Source organism: Haliotis rubra, unplaced genomic scaffold (genome assembly GCF_003918875.1).
Source record: "Haliotis rubra isolate DU_JTF1 unplaced genomic scaffold, ASM391887v1 Scf857, whole genome shotgun sequence".
NCBI classification, from domain to species: domain Eukaryota; kingdom Metazoa; phylum Mollusca; class Gastropoda; order Lepetellida; family Haliotidae; genus Haliotis; species Haliotis rubra.
Window position 1 is genome coordinate 221,952 of NW_025767587.1, and position 19,331 is coordinate 241,282.

The 19,331-nt window shown below is 40.7% G+C and overlaps 3 protein-coding genes across 4 annotated transcripts; 2 read left to right on the forward strand and 1 right to left on the reverse strand.

The window, feature by feature from the left end:
* Nucleotides 1–1,654: 1,654 nt before the first annotated feature.
* Nucleotides 1,655–4,618, reverse strand: LOC124262820. Its single transcript, XM_046697387.1, has 4 exons — nt 4,524–4,618; nt 4,021–4,113; nt 2,520–2,621; nt 1,655–1,871 (listed from the first exon to the last, which is right to left on the reverse strand). Exons 1-4 carry the CDS (start codon nt 4,563–4,565, stop codon nt 1,719–1,721), a joined length of 390 nt encoding a protein of 129 aa, XP_046553343.1. The 5' UTR covers nt 4,566–4,618; the 3' UTR covers nt 1,655–1,718.
* Nucleotides 4,619–8,413: 3,795 nt separating this feature from the next.
* Nucleotides 8,414–11,815, forward strand: LOC124262821. 2 transcript variants are annotated; one of them, XM_046697388.1, is made up of 4 exons: nt 8,414–8,570; nt 10,015–10,089; nt 10,658–10,759; nt 11,638–11,815. In XM_046697388.1, exons 1-4 carry the CDS (start codon nt 8,529–8,531, stop codon nt 11,794–11,796), a joined length of 378 nt encoding a protein of 125 aa, XP_046553344.1. In that variant the 5' UTR covers nt 8,414–8,528; the 3' UTR covers nt 11,797–11,815. The 2 variants fall into 2 exon arrangements, with proteins under 2 accessions (XP_046553344.1, XP_046553345.1); XM_046697389.1 differs by having other exon boundaries at nt 8,434–8,570; nt 10,024–10,089.
* A 5,980-nt stretch (nt 11,816–17,795) lies between these two features.
* On the forward strand, nt 17,796–19,108 carry LOC124262819 (leiomodin-3-like). Its single transcript, XM_046697386.1, has 2 exons — nt 17,796–17,870; nt 18,573–19,108. Exons 1-2 carry the CDS (start codon nt 17,804–17,806, stop codon nt 19,061–19,063), a joined length of 558 nt encoding a protein of 185 aa, XP_046553342.1. The 5' UTR covers nt 17,796–17,803; the 3' UTR covers nt 19,064–19,108.
* The last annotated feature ends 223 nt before the right edge of the window (nt 19,109–19,331 follow it).

The following is a 19,331-nucleotide window of genomic DNA, read 5'->3' on the forward strand; positions in this document are numbered from 1 at the left end:
GTACAAAATGAGTCAATTTTGGCCATGTTTGCTTGTGTGATTTGCCGCTTAAATATTCCCTCGGCTCCATGCATCTATATAGTAAGTTAAATTGAGGTTTGAATAAGTTCTTTTGCTGTGGTTAAAGGTAGCATAGTGATACTATGAAGAATAGGGAGGGGGGGGGGGGGTGCGATACGTTTGTTCATGTGTCGATATAACAGATTCCTTGTTTGTAACATACCATGTCTCGACGTGTTTGAACATTATCACCTGCTGAACGCTGGGAAACGTCGATAACATCACTTCTCAGTTACTCCGTTCCATTGCAGTGTCCCAAAGAGACACGTACCCTTCTAGCCGACCTCCTGTTGAAGCAATTTTACTATCATGTTTTCGTTCATGCAGATTGTTGAGGGAAATGAATCACTTTGCAATGAAATGATACATAAGCCATACGAGACATGCTGAACGTTGTGTTAAAGTCTTTCATTAAGTGATCATCCACTTATTCGTTTTCAATATAAAAATGACAAATTTAGACATCCACAGTACTAGTACCTGGTTTGTTGTTTGTTAAGTTTGTTTGTTTGACCTATATGTTGTTGTTGTTTGTTAAGTTTGTTTGTTTGACCTATATGTTGTTGTTGTTTGTTAAGTTTGTTTGTTTGACCTATATGTTGTTGTTGTTTGTTAAGTTTGTTTGTTTGACCTATATGTTGTTGTTGTTTGTTAAGTTTGTTTGTTTGACCTATATGTTGTTGTTGTTTGTTTAGTTTGTTTGTTTGACCTATATGTTATTGTTGTTGTTGTTGTTCTTTGTTGTTTTCAGTCTAAACAAATCCATGCAAGTTTAGCATTTAAACCTTTTAGGCTTCAAAACGCGTTTAAATTACCTGACAAGGATTAAACACTTTTAATAGAGTTGTTACCAAGTTGACATCTTCCAGGGAAAGGAAATGCCTGATTCTTATATACTGCACACACGCACGCACGCACGCACGCACGCACGCACGCACGCACGCACACACGCACGCACGCACACACACACACACACACGCACGCACGCACGCACACGCACACACACACACAAATTTGATATTAAACTGCTTCATATTAGCTGCGATAAAGATCGGTTAATGATGTAATAAGAACTCACAATTATGAATTACCAAATGGTACACTGCCTTGGAAACCAGCGTAAGTTGATGCAGTAGACATTTGTTTTTGGTGAATAAGACCAGTTATACAGCCAGGTTTTCACTTATTTCATGGGAAAGTTAGTTCTTCAATGCTGTTGATTGAAACATACTCATATGAAACCTTTCCTTGCTCATACTCCAACTGTACACACTCATTAGATTATATAAGAAAAGGTTCCAAATATAACATCCATGGACATAAACGTTTTGGAGAGTTTTGTTGTTTTTTCAGGTGTTAACATTATCTTGGCCGTCAAGAGGTTCACAAAAGGTATATTCATGACATGGTGAACTGAACATAAGGTGTCATCTTGCTAAGCCATCGCTTTCCGCATAAAGCCACTTCGTGTCACTTTAAAGTGACCGCACACCTTGCAGTACAGATCTTCAGATTGAGCTATTTGTTGGGAATCTATAAAAGCAGAAATGAGATTCATTGCCAAAATCGTTCACCCAAACAATCAATATGGACGACCGATAGAAATCAGCTTTAATGTGTCAACCAACTGGACAAGAAGAAAACCTCTGTGGCACCACTTAGGAGCTGGAGCTGGAGCTGGGGGTCAGGTCGTAGACGGAGTGCCTGAAGCACTCGGCGACGGAGCGGATGTCGTGGTATTTGGTGCGGAGCTCGCTGAGGCTGCTCTTGCTCTCGCCAGTGTGGGCTTGGATCTGCTGGTAGATCTGGTCCTGGAAAAAGCAACATCATCATCATAATCATCATCATCATCACAATCATCATCATCATCATCATCATCATCATCATCATCATCATCATCATCATCATCATCACCACCACCACCACCACCACCATCATCATCATCACCATCATCATCATCATCATCATCATCACTACCACCACCACCACCATCATCATCATCATCACCACCACCACCACCATCACCATCATCATCATCATCATCATCATCATCATCATCACTACCACCACCACAACCATCATCATCATCATATCATCATCATCATCACATCACATCACCACCACCACCACCATCATCATCATCATCATCACCACCACCATCATCATCATCATCATCACTAACTTGAAAATCATAGATCAAAATTATCATCAACTTGACTATCTCGTCAAAAACATTCCTTATTTAGTTATTCTCTGGAAACATAAACTTTCATTTCACCACAACCTTAATTCGTCATCTTACAATGATCCTTTCAGAAAGATCTAATCGAAATTGATTAATCACGTGAATCCCGGGTTTGATTCCCAATATGATTACAACATGTGAAGCCTATTCCTACTTGAGCATTGCTAAAACGGTGTAAAATCTAACCTTCTTACGTTTTGCATTTAATACATACCTCGTATTTTTCCCTGCTGTCCTTGCTATCCAGGAGCTTCTCGATGTCGTTGTCAACATGTATCAGATAACAGGCGTTAGAACTCCTCACCAGGAGCAGATCCTGACAGAAACAGACCTCTTGGTACAATTTCAGAACGTCTTCATCATACCGACTTAACATACAACAAGAAAACACTCAAGCCGGATTAACCCGTGAACATCAGGGTTAGAATTGGTATTCAACAACACAAAAGGCTACTAACAGGATCGGGTGGTCAGGCTCGCTGACTTGGTTGACACATGTCATCGTATCCCAATTGCATAGATCGATGATCATGATGTTGATCACTGGATTGTGTGGTCCAGACTCGATTATTTACAGACCACCGCCATATAGCTGGACTATTGCTGAGTGCGGCGTTAAGCAAAACACAAAGGCTTAAGCAATCAAGTCAGGTTCTTTCTTAGCATCCTAAACAGTCAAGACTCAAAAAGCTCGCTCTTATTAACAGAGCCATGGGGGTGGTGGGGTAGCCTAGTGGTTAAAGCGTTGGCTCGTCACGCCGAAGACCCGGGTTCGATTCCCCACATGGGCACAATGTGTTAAGCCCATTTCTGGTGCCCCCGCCGTGATATTGCTGGAATATTGCTAAAAGCGGCGTAAAACTAAACTCAGTCAGTCAGTATTAACAGAGCCATGAGTGACAAGGGAGAACAAGGGAGCAATTGAATTCCCAAAAAGTAAACCCTAAAAATTTCAGCTGCAAATTGTAACATTTGAAAGAAAAACTAGAAGAGACTATCCATGGTCCGTTCAAGTACTACTATACAGTTTTGACCTTTTAGAGGAATTCCATAAATTTCGTATCTACATTTTTCTTTCTTTGCATCCTTAACAGCCATCCTAAACAGAGCTCGTTCTTAGGAACAGAGCCATGAGTGACACAGAAGAACAAAAAGGGCAGTTAACTTTCCAAATACGAATCCCTAAAACGTTCAGTTGCCAATAGTAACATTTAAAAGAAACACCAGTTGAAACTATTCATGGTCCGTTCAAGTACTGCAATACAGTTTTGACCTTTTACAGCAAATTCCATACATTTCGTATCTACATTTTTCAAATTTTTAATCCAGATCTTTGTCATATCCTTTAAAGCGAAACCTAGAATAAATGTTCCCAGTTTGAAACTACTACCGCTAAGGTCGAGGAAGCTGTTTTCTGATTGATATCGACTTCCTGCCAAAGTTGGCTAAAGCTCATTCTGACTATGCCCCTGAAGACCCGGGTTAGAATTGGCCTTAAGCAACCCATGCTTGTCAGAGTCGACTTACAGGATCGCTGACTTGGTTGACACCTGTCATCGTATTCAGAATTAAACAACACCCAAATCATTCTGACTGTAACAGGATGTACAAAAAGCGTTGTGTGGCAGTCGCGAGCACTCACAGTTTACTTTTCTGAGGTTCACCGGGATGTCTAATGAAATCAACACCCGAATGAGGTATTGTCTCGTACTTACATGGGTCTTGTGGAACTCAAAGCTCCAGCCATGAATTCTGTCACTGTTCCAGCCAAGGATGTTGTTGATGATGTCCACTGGTTTGAACTGGGCCTGGAAGAGTAAGTGAGTTGGGATTAACCCTCTTCATTCATGTCAACTGTTGCCATCACAACTGTTGCCATCACAACTGTTGCCATCACAACTGTTGCCATCACAGCTGTTGCCATCGCAACTGTTGCCATCACAACTGTTGCCATCACAACTGTTGCCATCACCAAGTCTATACTGCAACAAAGAATTAAAACAATTTTAAACTCCTCTCCTTTCTACCCCGCCACAAAAAGAAAAAGAAAAAGGATGTCACATGATCAGCTTATCTCCACTTGAAGTATCCTTGTACAATGTCTCATCTTAAGCGACAGAGCGAGTACTACTTTTTGTCGGCTTGTCGAAGAGCAATATTTTACTTATAAATTAACAAATGGACACCCAGTTCCTGGTCAATGACGTCACACACTCACAGCAGCAAGGGCGCAGAGCCCCAGGATGATATAAACCTGCATGATTAAGTTTTTTTCGACAACTAGGAAGAGTTGAATGACCAATACGTCTTTAAATACATTTTAGCAAAGGATTGGCAGGTTTTATCTTCAGAGCAGATGGTGTAAATAAAAGGAGCGCCTTTTTGTCACGATCATGTTATCAGAATGACTTGCATTTCTTGAAAGAACGTGTGTCTTAGTTTGTTGACAGGGTTCGTCGCTTCTATTTGTGATCTGCATATTTGTTTTAACCTTCAGGCTCATTTTTTGTGTAGCACCACTGCAATATGCCCACTAACTAAATGTGAACCTCCGACATATGTTATACATAGCGCAACATCCGAGATATCATGCTTTAGATATATAGCGTCATATCCGACATATCATAAAGTATATAGGCTTTATAGCATTACATCCGACATGCCATGTTGTATATAGCATCATATACGACATGTCATATTGTTTAAAGCACCACGTCTGACATATCATGCTGTTTATTGCATCACATCCCTTGTATCTCATTGTCTATTGCATCACATCTGATCTATCATATTGTATAATGCACCACAACCAACATATCATGTGGTATATTGCATACACCTCAGACATACTATGTTGTATATAGCGCCACATCCAACATACCATGTTGTAACACCATATCCGTCATATCATATTGTATATAGGGCCACATCTGATCTTTCCTGATGTATATTGCATCACACCCAACATATCATGTTGTATATAGCGCAACACCCCATATACCATACGATATGTCTGATATGGCGCAATATACAACGTTGTATACTTGGTGCTGTGCTATATACAGCATGATATGTTGGAGGTGCTGCAAGATACAATACGATATGTTGGATGTGATGCAATATACAGCAGGAAAGATCAGATGTGGCCCTATATACAATATTATATGTCGGATATGGTGTTATATACAACATGATAGGTCGTTTGATATGTTATATAAAATACGATATTTCAGATATGACACTTTATACAGCATATGTTGGATGTGACCCAATATACAAAATGCTGTGTCTGATGTGACGCTATATACAACACTGTATGCTGCATGTTGCACTATATAAAACATGATATGTTGGGTGTGGCACCACATACAACCCCCTATACAGGCTGATATTTCACTGGTCTAACTATGTTACATCCTGGTATGTTGTATATCTCATTATGTTCATGCATTTGTATATGTCATGATGTAATGACCGCCGTTTATGATGGAAGACTTTGGTTTCATGAAAAAATAAATTTAAAAATAAAAATACCTAAAAACACTAACTGTGAACCTGGTCCAGTCAATTTTTGGCCATGTGTGCTCCCATGAAACAACTGTTATTACAGCGTTTAGATTTGACATTTAATTATTTCACGACGGTAATTCTAGCCTCATAGTGACATTAATTGAGGTTTGGATAAGTTCCTTTGCTATGCTTAATGGAAACATATTGACACCATATATTGTTATAACAAATACCAGGTTCTCAACATCGCAAAGTCTCCACATGGTTTGGATATAGACATGCTGGTGAAGACTGGAATAAAGGTGATAGGGTCTTTTCTCAGTTACTCCATCAATACGAGACACGTACCTTCTAGCAGATCTTCTGTATCGCAGCTTTTTTCTTGTAGAGTGTTTGGGGGAATTGAATCACAACGCAATGAAATTATGCATAAGCATAAGTGACCAATCACAAATTCGTAAACAAAATGCCAAAAGAAAGTCTACCATTAAAATTTTGAAATTATGTTTAGGGGAAGTGATTGAACAAACGAAACCAAACGTTTTCTGTGCACCCAAACGCATCCCAAATGTGGGTCAAGTTGCCAACAATTGAGAATGTCGCGCACTTTGTAAATAAGACAGAAATGCATGACATGCCTTTTAATATCCAAATGCACAAAACTCACATTGCGAAAACAAATCAGTGTAAATACAATCCCATTGACCATTTAAAATGCCCAGGCTCAGCCGTGAACAGAGAGAAAGCGCAATAGGCATGATCAATACGGGCGCGTCCGTAAAGCCATCAACAGGACACACACAATACTGACCACAAGAGCATCCTGGAGTGCACATTGAATTCGGTAACGAATTTCAAACTCTATGATTTAAATTGTGAAACTGACATTTGACCCCCATGTGAATCATCCCTCTGTAAATTTAATATGTTTGCTTTGTTTACTTGTTTAAACCATTGTAAATACTGTGGAAGCCGTCCATCCTTCCAATACAGATGAATTTTCATTCAATGCATTTTGTTATTTCTTCCTATAAAAGTTTGCGTCGTGGGACACTTTCTTTTGGAATTTAGTTTATTTAACATATAATGACAATATTACCATACCAAAACCAGTTTAGAAATGCAATGTACCTGATTATTTGAATATTGTTCCATGTTGCTTAAAAACGTTTGTGTAAAACGTTTTAAGTCTAAACAATTTCAAACAAGTTAGGAATTCAAACATTTCAGACATCAAAACGCGTTTAAATTACCAGGCAAGGATTGAACGCTTTTAATGGTTTGGTTACCAGGGAGAGGAAGTACCAGATAATACAGAGATGCTATAAGATTACAGACAAGTGACAAGTTTATTTTACATTTGAGACCTCATGGCCCATTGTGCTAAAACACACGGATCATACAATGCGCAAGATATATTGATATACAATGCAAGGCTACTTAGTACTTAACATTGTACATTTCATTTGAGGAACAGTGATATTCTCTTTATAAGAACAGAATTTGTTGTTGACATTAATGATACAAATTTATCATGGGATGGAATGTTATGATAATATGGTGGCGTAACAGTTCTCTACTTGTCTTATAATGAGGACATAGGATTATAATTAGCTGTGGTTATGATATGGTATGAATTTCCAAAAGATACTCTGTCTTGGACAACGTCAATTGCTGCATTCAGCAAACATTCAATTTTAGTGTTCACATATAGATTTATTTCGGAATATTATCTCTAGGAAATGCATGGCGTAATAGTTCCAGATGGTACTCAATAAATGCTCAGTGCCTTCAGTGGACATTTCACAGTCATGGAAAAGGATCACATTGCAACATAAGTGATTCATTTAATGAAGGATAAGAGAAAAACATTTTCTATGATGAGTGGCAATTATTCAACTACAACACCAATATTTCTGCAACAGGAACTTAAAAAATATAGGTACAATTAAAGAAACATCTTTTGTGTCATAGCCAGCAGAACTAAACACATTCGTATAACTGATTTGAATACTATTTTAGCCGACTTTAAAGGTGAATCCGGGAAAGCAAATTATACTCTGCTATTTGTTATTTAGCTAGATGAATAGATTGAAACAACACTTGCTATATTCTTAATTATTAATGAATAATATGTAGGTAATAGGGTATATGTACAATGTGTTAAAGGTAATAAATGAGTAACTTTTGGTTGGAATTATTTTTAAGAAGCACATGGGGATGTCCTCAGATCTCCGATACGGTGGTACGTAAGCCCTAATTACAAGATCTGATTGAAATGAGATTTCGGGTTTTATTTCTCCTCAAAGTGTTTTTTACAAAGAAGTAAATTTATATGAGGAGCATCTTAGTAAATACTGTAAAATACCTCAAACAAAATGTTTTCGAATGCAACAATTCAATACCACATAGAGTAACGTTCACTTCCAACACTTTAATTGAGAAAAATATTAGTTCGTTTAAGCAATAGTGATGACACAAATGTGTTTATATTCTCGAGCAGTGTTATCAAGAGCTCGTTCTGTTTCAGCGAAACAGTTAACCTAATTCCTGATTTGAAGAATGTAACCTAAAGTCGCTGTCTATATTTTCTATTCCAAAGAAAGTACTCTTAACAATTACTGATAGGAATGTGCCAACACTCCTCGGTGCACAGGAACGGTACTGTCATAATCTCAGAGACTCGCACAGACTCGCCGATTCGCCAAACAACATGAAGGCTCTCCTTGTTTTTACTGCCTTGGGATTTGTCCTGGTAAGCTAACAAATTGGCAGTAGTATGATCGATGTAATCGATGTTTATGTCACACCATACACCGTGTGGGACGCCAGGTGTACTTTGTCCCACAGATGGCAAGATGAATCTGGTTCATTCTTGTCTTCCGTGCGAGCCAGTACACCTGGTCCACCATATTGTGTCTCGGAAGGTCGCCAAAGCGTTAGTTAGGGTTGTCAAGATTCCGTGAATATTCGAATTTTGTTTGGTCAGCTGGATTAACCCAAACGGAAATTTTGTATATAGAGAACCTCGATAATCTGGACTCTATTGCGTAGTGATTAAATTTGTGAATGTATTAAGGGGACCTGTGAATATCCGGGCCAGAACTGGTTTTCAGAAACCCAAGTTGGTCTTAACATGCAATTATAGAGCGGATTGGGTGGTCAAGCTTTCTCACGTTGTTGATGCCTGTCCCGCTCGCATAGATCGTGCTCATAATGTCAATCACTGGGTCGTTTGGTGCAGACGACATTATCTACAGTCCACCATTGGGGAATATGTCTATGCGATTATGTATCATACATTTCAGAGGAATGAGCACACAGAATACAGTATACATGGTATTCAAAGTCTTTTGTCCTCTTCAATAATCTGGAATATCCTAATGGTTAAAGCTTTCGCTCCTTGCGGGAAGACCCGAGCATAATTCCACACATGTATATAATGTGTGGAGCCTACGGCTGGTGTCGGGGGGTGGGGTAGCCTAGCTGTTTAAGCGCTCGCTCTTCACCCCGAAGGCCCAGGTTCGATTTCCGTATGGCGTCAGTGTATCAAGCTAATTTATAGAATTTCCACCGTGATTTTGCAGGAATATTGCTAATAGCGGTATTAAACCATACTCACTCACTCACTCCCAGACGCCTCCGTGGTGTAGTGGTTAGAGCGTCCGCCCGGAGAGCGGAAGGTCGCGGGTTCGATCCCCGACCGCGTCATGCCAAAAGACGTTAAAATATGGTACTTGTTGGTCCCTGCCTGGCGCTCGGCATTAATTTGGAACAAAAAGGACTGGTCGGCTCGAAGTCAGTATAATGTGTCTAAGTGGGGTATTCATGCTTCACTGCATGGTATCTCAGTGGGCTAGCACTATAAAACCCAGCTTCAGTCTGGGTTAGTACAAGCAGCCGCACATACACATACACACGCATGCACGTCGTCATATGAGCGAAATATTCTCAAGCACGACGTTAAACCCAATTTCACCTCACCTCCCTCCCACTCACTCACTCACTCTGGTTGCCACGTGCACGTCGTAATAATGCTGGACAATTGCCAAAAGAGGCGAAAAATCATACTCAGTCACGAATAAATGGCCGGGAATAGACAATGTCGTCTAAAATGGCGGTTACATCTTTACACGAGATATCTCTTGTTTGATGAAAGTTTGTCTCATCGTATAAATATATTCCTGTTCCTATTTCAGGGAGATATCGGACAGATCGTGTACTACCACCCCGAGCTCGTCCACGGCTACTCAATGGAGTATCACAGCTACGCCGTATTTAGCTTCTCGTATTTCCTACCACGAATAAATAATTACTTGCTGATGTTCAAATGAAGTGAAACTCAGTACGTCTCAGTTAGACTCAGTTGATCCGGAAAAAAACTTAATGGACATGGAGGCTTATTATATACACGAAATACCCATGATTCTTAAATAATATATTTGAACACTCTCACCAGGACCTGTACCGTATCTGGATTGAAAATTGAATTATCACTCAAATCGTGTTGCCTTAAGAAGTATAAGAGATTAAGTGATATCTCCTTGTTGATGATCCTACGATGAAATTTATAAATGTTTTTTCAGGCGATTGTGACATCATTGTTGACTTCACAATTGTTTTTTTAATAACAAATATATAGCAAGGATCGTTGATAAAGGTTTAATACTCCGCGGCTAGAGTTAATGTCAGTAAACACTCACAGAGTTTTTCTAATTTTTCACTTTTTTGTATTCATCACCAGCATGGAAAGGCACTGAACACAAATCAGACATTAAATGGCATTGTAATATTTCTGTACAACCAGCTGATTCATATAACAATAATGAATGTATATTTCAGGACATCATTGTGGTGAGGAACGCTACTACTTGCTACATCGTCGACGTCACCGCCGCCATCGAGACCGACCTGAGGCACAGCACAACGAGGAGAACGATAGAGGTGAGGTATAAATTGAAAATAACGACATCGAGCGATAATCATTATATCATTATGATAGATGGACTCGTCCCTCTAAACACTAATGTTACAAACACATACAGCCTGTCTCAAACAACTGAAAACTCGATTAATGTAACTTTTCTCGACAAACATCCACTTCGAATGTAGATGACTTGAGTTTCTGGGTTCGAATTCCGGTTCGCCTCAATTTGGATTTTTTGGTCGGTAGGCACAATACTCGTTTTCGTGGCGTTTACCAATATGCTAACCGTCTTATAGCCGCCTTATTTTGGCTTTCCTTACACATTACGTTGGCACGACGTTAAATAGCTGGAGTAGTGATTCATTCGGCTTTAAACTTACTAAATACAACCTCGTGTTGTAAGCTGATGCCTTGCAGAGTTACTTCCCTGATGCTTTGCAGAGATACTTCCCTTAGCTCAGACATTCACACAAAGCGTGGATTCAACCCAGGTCGGAATATGTAATCTGACAAGCCATCATGATACACGTGGATATACGCCCCGGCCAGTGTTACCTGGAACTTTATTCTCTTCTCACGCACTCCCTCACTCCCTCACTCATTCCACTCACTCACTCCGTTCAATGTTTACTTCCTTCCAATCACACACTCACTCACTCCTTCTCTCCACTCACTCACCCACCCACACACTCACTCACTCACCCAACCACTCACTCACCCGACCCCCTACTCAATCACTCACCCGACCCCCTACTCAATCACTCACCCGACCCCCCACTCACTCACCCGACCCCCCACTCACTCACTCAACACTGTAAAATGCAAAGAAATTGTAAAAAACCCACCCCACCCCCTTTGTATTGGGTAAATACACGGGGTGTTTGAATGTTTCCAGGAGGAAATCTACAACCAGATGGTGAGTCACAAGGGGGAAGTGGTGTCCTCCATCGACAAGATCCGCCAGCAGCTTCAGGACATCCGTGCTATAGTCGAGTGTTTCAACCACAACGTCTACCAGATCAAGTACATGCACTCAACATCGAAATCAATTTAATAAACCTATCGAATGTACAGTACAAGCAAATCAATTATCAAATCTGAAATGGTTATCTTGCAAATGACGATTATGAGGTGAGGTGATGTGAAATTGGGTTTAACGTCGTGCTTGAGAATATTTCGCTCATATGACGACGTGCATGCGTGTGTACGTGTATGTGCGGCTGCTTGTACTAGCCCAGACTTAAGCTGGTTTTATAGTGCTAGCCCACTGAGATACCATGCCGCAGTGAAACATGAATACCCCACTCAGACACATTATACTGACTCCGAGCCGACCAGTCCTTGTTGTACCCATTAATGCCGAGCGTCAGACAGGGACCAACAAGTACCATATTTTAACGTCTTTTGGTATGACGCGGTAGGGGATCGAACCCGCGACCTTCCGCTCTCCGGGCGGACGCTCTAACCACTACACCACGGAGGCGGTCGACGAATATGAGAAAACTCCATTTTGTGTAAGCGTCATATTGTTTGAATACGTTTGTAAACAATGGATTAAGGAATCTATCAATGTTAAACATTCCCACCACCTATTCCCACCCTTCCCAAACACACATCACACATGGGCACACCCTGCACAGATCACAGAAACACACATTCCAACCTCATCAACGGCTAAAACAGGAACTGCTATATGCTTATAAATACTGCAGTCATGTTGCTGAAGAAAAATACCACGCCTTAATGGAATATATTAATATAAGAGTGAAATATTTATCCCAACACTGGAAGATAGTTTGATACATGATCCTAAGACAGGCCGATGTTGATTATCTATTATTTACAGTTGAAATGTATCGCCAGTACAACATATACTGGTGTGCTTAGTATGTACTACTGGCCAGCGTACTCATCTACACTACACCACAACACGACCCAAAACAATATGCAGTGTGGTAGTGTGCGGTCTTGTGCATAAAGCTCAGGTCACAAATCAGTTGAAGTTAAGCAACGTTGGGCGCGGCGAGTCATTGGGTGGGTGACCGTGTTTGGCAGCTTGACTCCTGAGGGTGTCTAGGACCAACCGACAACGAAGCACATGTGATACATGTGGTCTCACCTTAGGCAAGTGAGTTTGTTCACAATTGCCTCTGTTCACCCTGCAGAAAATGGGTACCCGGTGGGATAAGTCATGTGACTATAACCTTCTGGCGCCTCACAGGCAGCTTCGGTTATCCGGGGTAATAATGAACTGTGGAACTCTGTTAACGCTTTGAGCACACTTTGGTGTGGAGTTTATTGCAATAATGAGAATCCATATCATTATTCACAGACCACCAACCAAATCACAGCATTGCACCGCACCGCACCGCACCGCACCGCACCGCACCGCACCGCACCGCACACAACACATCACATGAGGCAACAAACCATACCCCCATCCCCGCCCCCAGCCCCACACCAATATTCTACAGTCTCTGAATCCAACCTACATGTACAAGAGGACCCGACTTAACTGATGCTCCACCCATGAATGCCAAACACATATCTACTCAGGTGACCGAGCTCAGAGCACCAGGGTAGGTGTTGTTGTATTGGGTGTTCCTATCGTGATCTCTATGTACCCGGGGCGGTGGGGTAGCCTAGTGGTTAAAGCGTTCGCTCGTCACGCAGAAGACCCGGGTTCGATTCCCCACATGGGTACAATGTGTGAAGCCCATTTCTGGTGTCACCCGCCGTGATGTTGCTGGAATATTGCTAAAAGAGGCGTAAAACCATACTCACTCACTCACTCTATGTACCCATTCAACAGAACCAGTGAGAGTGGTGCACATTTTGGCAATATTCAAGCCTTATCCCGAAATAAAGGCTCTAAACAACACGACCATGTGGGGAATCGAACCGCGCTTCAACCAGAAAACTACGGTTCCCAGTCAAATCAGAGTCGTGTGTTAGTGAGTGAGCTAAGGTCTTATGTCGCATTGCCATTACTTCAGCCATACAGCGACGAGACCAAATTATTAACACAAAGTCTCACTCAAAATCATGTACACACTCCAACATCACAATATTGTTTTCATTTTGAAAGAATGGTCTAAAATCTACTATTTACAATCCAGTATAATGCTATTTACAATCCAGATTAAAACTATTTACAATCCAGTATAATACTATTTACAATCCAGTGTACTGCTTTTTTACAATCCAGTGTAATACTACAGTCTTCAAAAAAGCATATCTCATAGCAGTATGAACCTAGTGAGCCACAATTGCGTACACAGATTGACAACTGTATTGTGAATAGTGTCATCACGTTGTCATACCAGTCACTGCACAAAGGTGTGGCCCCAGGGGGCGTGATAGTCAGTACCTAGTGTGAGCACCACGAGCTGCTATCACTTTTCGACACCTCCCAGGAACAGACCGGATGACACGTTGGATTCTTGCCTGGGGAAACCTCCGCCATTCCTCCTGTAACGCCACTGCAAGTTCTCCAAGCGTCTGCGGGACCCGTTGACGTTGACGTACACGTCGATCCAGCTGATCCCAAAGATGTTCTATGGGGTTCAAGTCTGGGGACCTGACGGCCAGGGCAAGACATGAATGTTCTCATTGGCTAGGTAGGCCATTGTCACGCGTGCCGTATGGGATCGGGCGTTGTCTTGCTGTAAGATCTCTCGCTGCCGGTTGATAGTGGGACGGACGTGTGGACGAAGAATCTGGTTGATGTACCGGTTTGCAGTCAGATTCCCCTGAACCAGCACTAAGTCAGTCCTACCGGTGTATGATATGGCACCCCACATCATAACACTCCCCCAACCGAAGTGATCGATCTGTCGTACGCAGTTGGGCGCGTAACGTTCATTCCTACGTCGGTACACACGTTGTCTTCCATTTTGGTTGTGTTTGCGCGACATAACCATTAAAAATCACATACATCACATCATTCAAACATAAACATAGTCTTTAGATCTATTGCCGATATGAAAATGCAATAGAAAAATCTCTCCCCCCATGCGTTTCTTTTTTTGAAGAGTGTATTTACCATCCAGAAAAATACTAATTTCAATCCAATATAATGCTATTTACAATCCAGATTAACACTATTTACAATCCAGTATTATACTATTTACAATCCAGTATAATACTATTTACAATCCAGTATTATACTATTTACAATCCAGTATATTACTACCTACATTCCAGCACAATACTATTTACAATCCAGCACAATTCTATTTACAATCCAGGATAGGTAGTCACTCATATATTTCAGACAGTATTTCACATAACCGACAAGTACTTATTATAAAAACAATATTAATAAAATTTCTCGTATGGCTCGAGACAGAAAGTATATAAATTATGTATGGAAGCGATATCCGTTACGATATGAGTTATTTTTTATTGAAACTGAGACTGTTACCAAGGCTACGGGATGTAAACACAATAACAACAAGCACACCTCCATCTATAAATGGATGTGATTCAAAGACAATCTTCACTTTCTTTTGGTTCTGAACGACCGGTAAGTATTCTCATTCTCTTAATACTTCGTCTGTGATATTTCTCTAATACATACTTTCACGGAGTCAAGCCGAGGGGAGGATTGGCTGATCCAAAAAGACATAAAGTCAAAAAGAACCAAGAACGATTTCCCAGATAAATGAATAAAAATAATAATTTACATTTTCTATTAAGTTAGGACGTTATACTATTTGTATAATTTGTGAACGGAGGGGCGAATGAAATTATGCCGATATTGTTGTTTCATTTAATTAAATATTAAGCTGACTTCGAATATGGTCATTTGACCATAATCAAAAAATTAATTTATAAAGAGTAATCTGTTGTGGCGTATTGTGGTAAAAATATAATTAGTTAGATCAATCATGAGGCCATATACAGATAGACGCTCTTTTTCAATTAATGGAATGGAGAATGATCTCATGATCCCTACCATGTTGGAAATTTGTAAATTTGAGCTAAGAAACCCCAACTTCATTGATTTAAGATTTTAAAGATACCATTAACAATTGTTTATTGAGATATATTTTTCTTATTTGTAAAGTTTTAAATTAAATTATCTTTAAAAAATAAAATCACAAAGTATTCTTTGAATGCTAAATAGACGACCCTGCAGTTCCTCATTTATAACGTCACTAAATTAATATATTTTCAGCTGAAAAATTAAGAATATGTTAAATCAACCGACATATATAATTGCTTTTTCTTCTCTGGTACTACCATAAATGGTGCTCATTGTCATGGGAGCTTTAAACATCATACAAACACGACGTATAGCTGTTACCTGCCCGGATATGGCTGCTGTACAACGGGGAACGCTTGTTTTAGTCTGCTTGAGTCAGTGACGTCACCACATGGTGTAAAACCACCGTTGTTGTTGTTGTTGTAGCAGGCAACGTCCCCTTGTTGCTCCAGTCGCCGTGGCGCCAAAATAATATTTACGTTGACGGGGAATAGATACCTGTAAATTATTAATATAGAAACTGATGTATACTGGGACATGATACTTGTTGAGAATATAGAAGTTAAGGGCCACGGAGTCATATTTATCATCCAGTACTCAGGTTTCCAGAGCAGATATCGTTTAGGTAAGTTTTGAGCAAATTGCTGATTGGTTAATATTTTTCGGACTATTTTCGTCTCCCTGAGATGTAAACAAAGATGGCCATAGCAATTAAGATATTTTTGTTCTTGACTTTTTCTATCGACATAAAAGTTTACTTAAAATATTACCAAGAAATGGTAAAACTTGCAGAATTTAAAGCAATAAATGTTAGCACTACTTTTGTATGTGCTTGTTGTTTATGACGTAATGGTGTCACTCGTTCTCTCTACCGTCACTATTGTTCGTTTGGATGTATTCATACGCAAGTCTTCAACTGTTACTTGTTACAAGTGACATTTCGTATTTAATTTCTCTTGAAGGATAAATTAAGTATGATATTTGATGATAAATAGAATCTCACCCGCGTGTCGTTTGATATCAAATATGTCACCACGAGTTGATAAAAGTGAGAAAACCCAGAGGCTGGCCGAGACACTAGGGTGAGATTCTCTATTTCTTAAAATAATTGATAATGCCTAGAAAACTAAGGACATCCGGGTTCTTAAATACAACTACAATTCTTCTTCTTCTTCTTCTTCTTATTATTATTACAGTTATTCATATTGCGAGTAGGAGTTTATACGGAATACTGCACGACAGGTACAAACCTGTTGAAGTAATTTGTGATGAAGTTTGCGTGGGTTTAATGTTGAAATGAAATATGTAATAGGGTACAATGTGCGAAGTCCATTTCTGGTGTCCCCCGCGGTGATATTGCTGAAATACTGCTTAAAGCGGCGTAAAACTAAACTCCCTCACTCACTCACTCTCTCACTCTAAACCCCGTCAGCAGTGATAACTGGTGTTAGGTATTAATGGCATTAATGGCTTTGAGTGTGGCAAAACGTCGTGTAGACTATAAATGGCGCTTCTTGTCTAGCCTCGGCTGCCAGTGACACTGACACCACCTGGTGTTAAAGTGGGTGACATGTCTTCTTCATAGAGGTCTCACCAACGACACCAGGTGTTTGAAATTAATTGTTAGTATCGTCCTGGTGTTTGTGATTCGTTTCTTGCCCTGTTCGAGAGCTCCATCCGAAAACACTACTGACACCCGGTGTTTGAAGCCATGGCGTGTAGTGTCCTGACCTCTCAACAAACCTGTAACGGCATTAGCTGGTTGAGATATGTGACAGGTATCAACCTGATCCGGCGTCCGGCTCTTGTCAATGGCAATAAAGATCCCGAATACCAACCCCAAACCCCAAGGGTTCATTCAATCAAATGACAAAAGAATATAAATTATATTTTCTTATGAATATAATAAGTTGAATTAATCAGCATGTCCGCCAAACAAGTGTGTTTGCTACATTTAAACGAAATCCACCATCCACACAAAAATAAAATTAAAACAAATAGTCCAATCAAGGGGTAATGATTATACTGTGTGTTAAGAGATAATCTTCTTGCAGCCCTCAGGACACAAGACATGAAGTGGTACCTGCTGGCCGTGTGCGTCATCCTCCTTGGACAAGGAGAAGCTACGCCTGTGGAAGGTAGGTATCCCGGGGTGTTTAATGGTTGGTGGGGTAGCCGACACGGGTAAACGTTTGCCAATCAAGTCGGATTCGACTTCGTCACTTGGTGCAATGTTTGACGTCATTGTTGTTGTCCGTCACAGTGGTGATGCGTGGTCATGGCGACGTTGAATGTCGGACGTGTTCCAGAACGATGATGAACGATGGGTTAGCCTAGCGGTTATAACGTCCGTTCGTCACGCCGAAGACCCGGGTTCGATTCCCCAAATGGGTACAATGTGTGAAGCCCATTTCTGGTGTCCCCCGCCGTGATGTTGCTGGAATATTGCTAAAAGCGGCGTAAAACAATACTCACTCCAGAACGATGACTAGAGGTTCTGTGAATTCTGCTCTTCATAGGGCTGCTTTGAGTGGGCATAATAAGCGTCTGGTTGTCTGGCTCATAAACAGAACATTGCTGGAATTTTTGTCTCGAATATGTCATGCCTCTTGCAAATTTCGTGCAATTCGAACAACATCTCGATTGCTTTTCCCAGCAACTCCATCATGCATAAGGGCATGGATTTGGCGCATTTTAAATATGCAAATAATTTATTATTATTTTGAATAAATATGGATTTGTCTCCTTTTTTAGGCAGACTATATTTCTCGAAGCAGTTGGTGAATTTTTGTCTCTCTTAAAAGTTCGATACTGAATGGTTTGTCTCTCGTGTTCTCTAGACGTGCAGCCCGGGGCTCCTCAAGGTTTGTTCCGGGCAACCAGCGGTGTAGAGTACGTCAAGGATGGGGAAGAGCAGAACGACGATGCTGGCGGGAATGATGAAGATGGTGATGAAGAAAATGGCGATGATGACGAGAATAACGAAGATGAGGACGAGGAGAATGATGATGGTGGCGAAGATGATGAGAATAAGGTAGAGTCCAAAGAGGAATCATTCTGGGAAAAGTACAATGTAAGAAGACCCAAAAACTGGAAAAAGATGGGCCATAAGCGAAGGCATCGTTACAAAAAAGAAATTATGGAAAAGGCAGAGAAGCATGGTAGATCAGAGAACAAAGGCGGTAAGAAGATATCACGGAAGGCAAAGAAGATGATGGACATTGGGAAAGAACTCATAAAAGGTAGCCATAAATTGAAAGAGGCCGGGCAGGAAATCCGCAGCATGGCGGAAGACGTTGCACGTATTGTTAAACGTTTTCGCTCAGATTAGGTGACCTTGAACTTCACCAGAGGATCAATAAAGATTCAAGAGCAATGATATAAGGCTTTCTTTGTGTACCGATATGGACTTCCTGGGGGTTGGTTGGGGGTTGGGTGGGTGGGTGAGAGAGTGAGAAAATGAGAAAGAGAACCGACGACAAGCGAGAAGGAGAGGAGGGATAGAGAACGCCGCAAAAAGTGAGTGAGTTTAGTTTTACGCCGCTTTTAGCAATATTCCAGCAATATCACGGCGGGGACACCAGAAATGAGCTTCACAC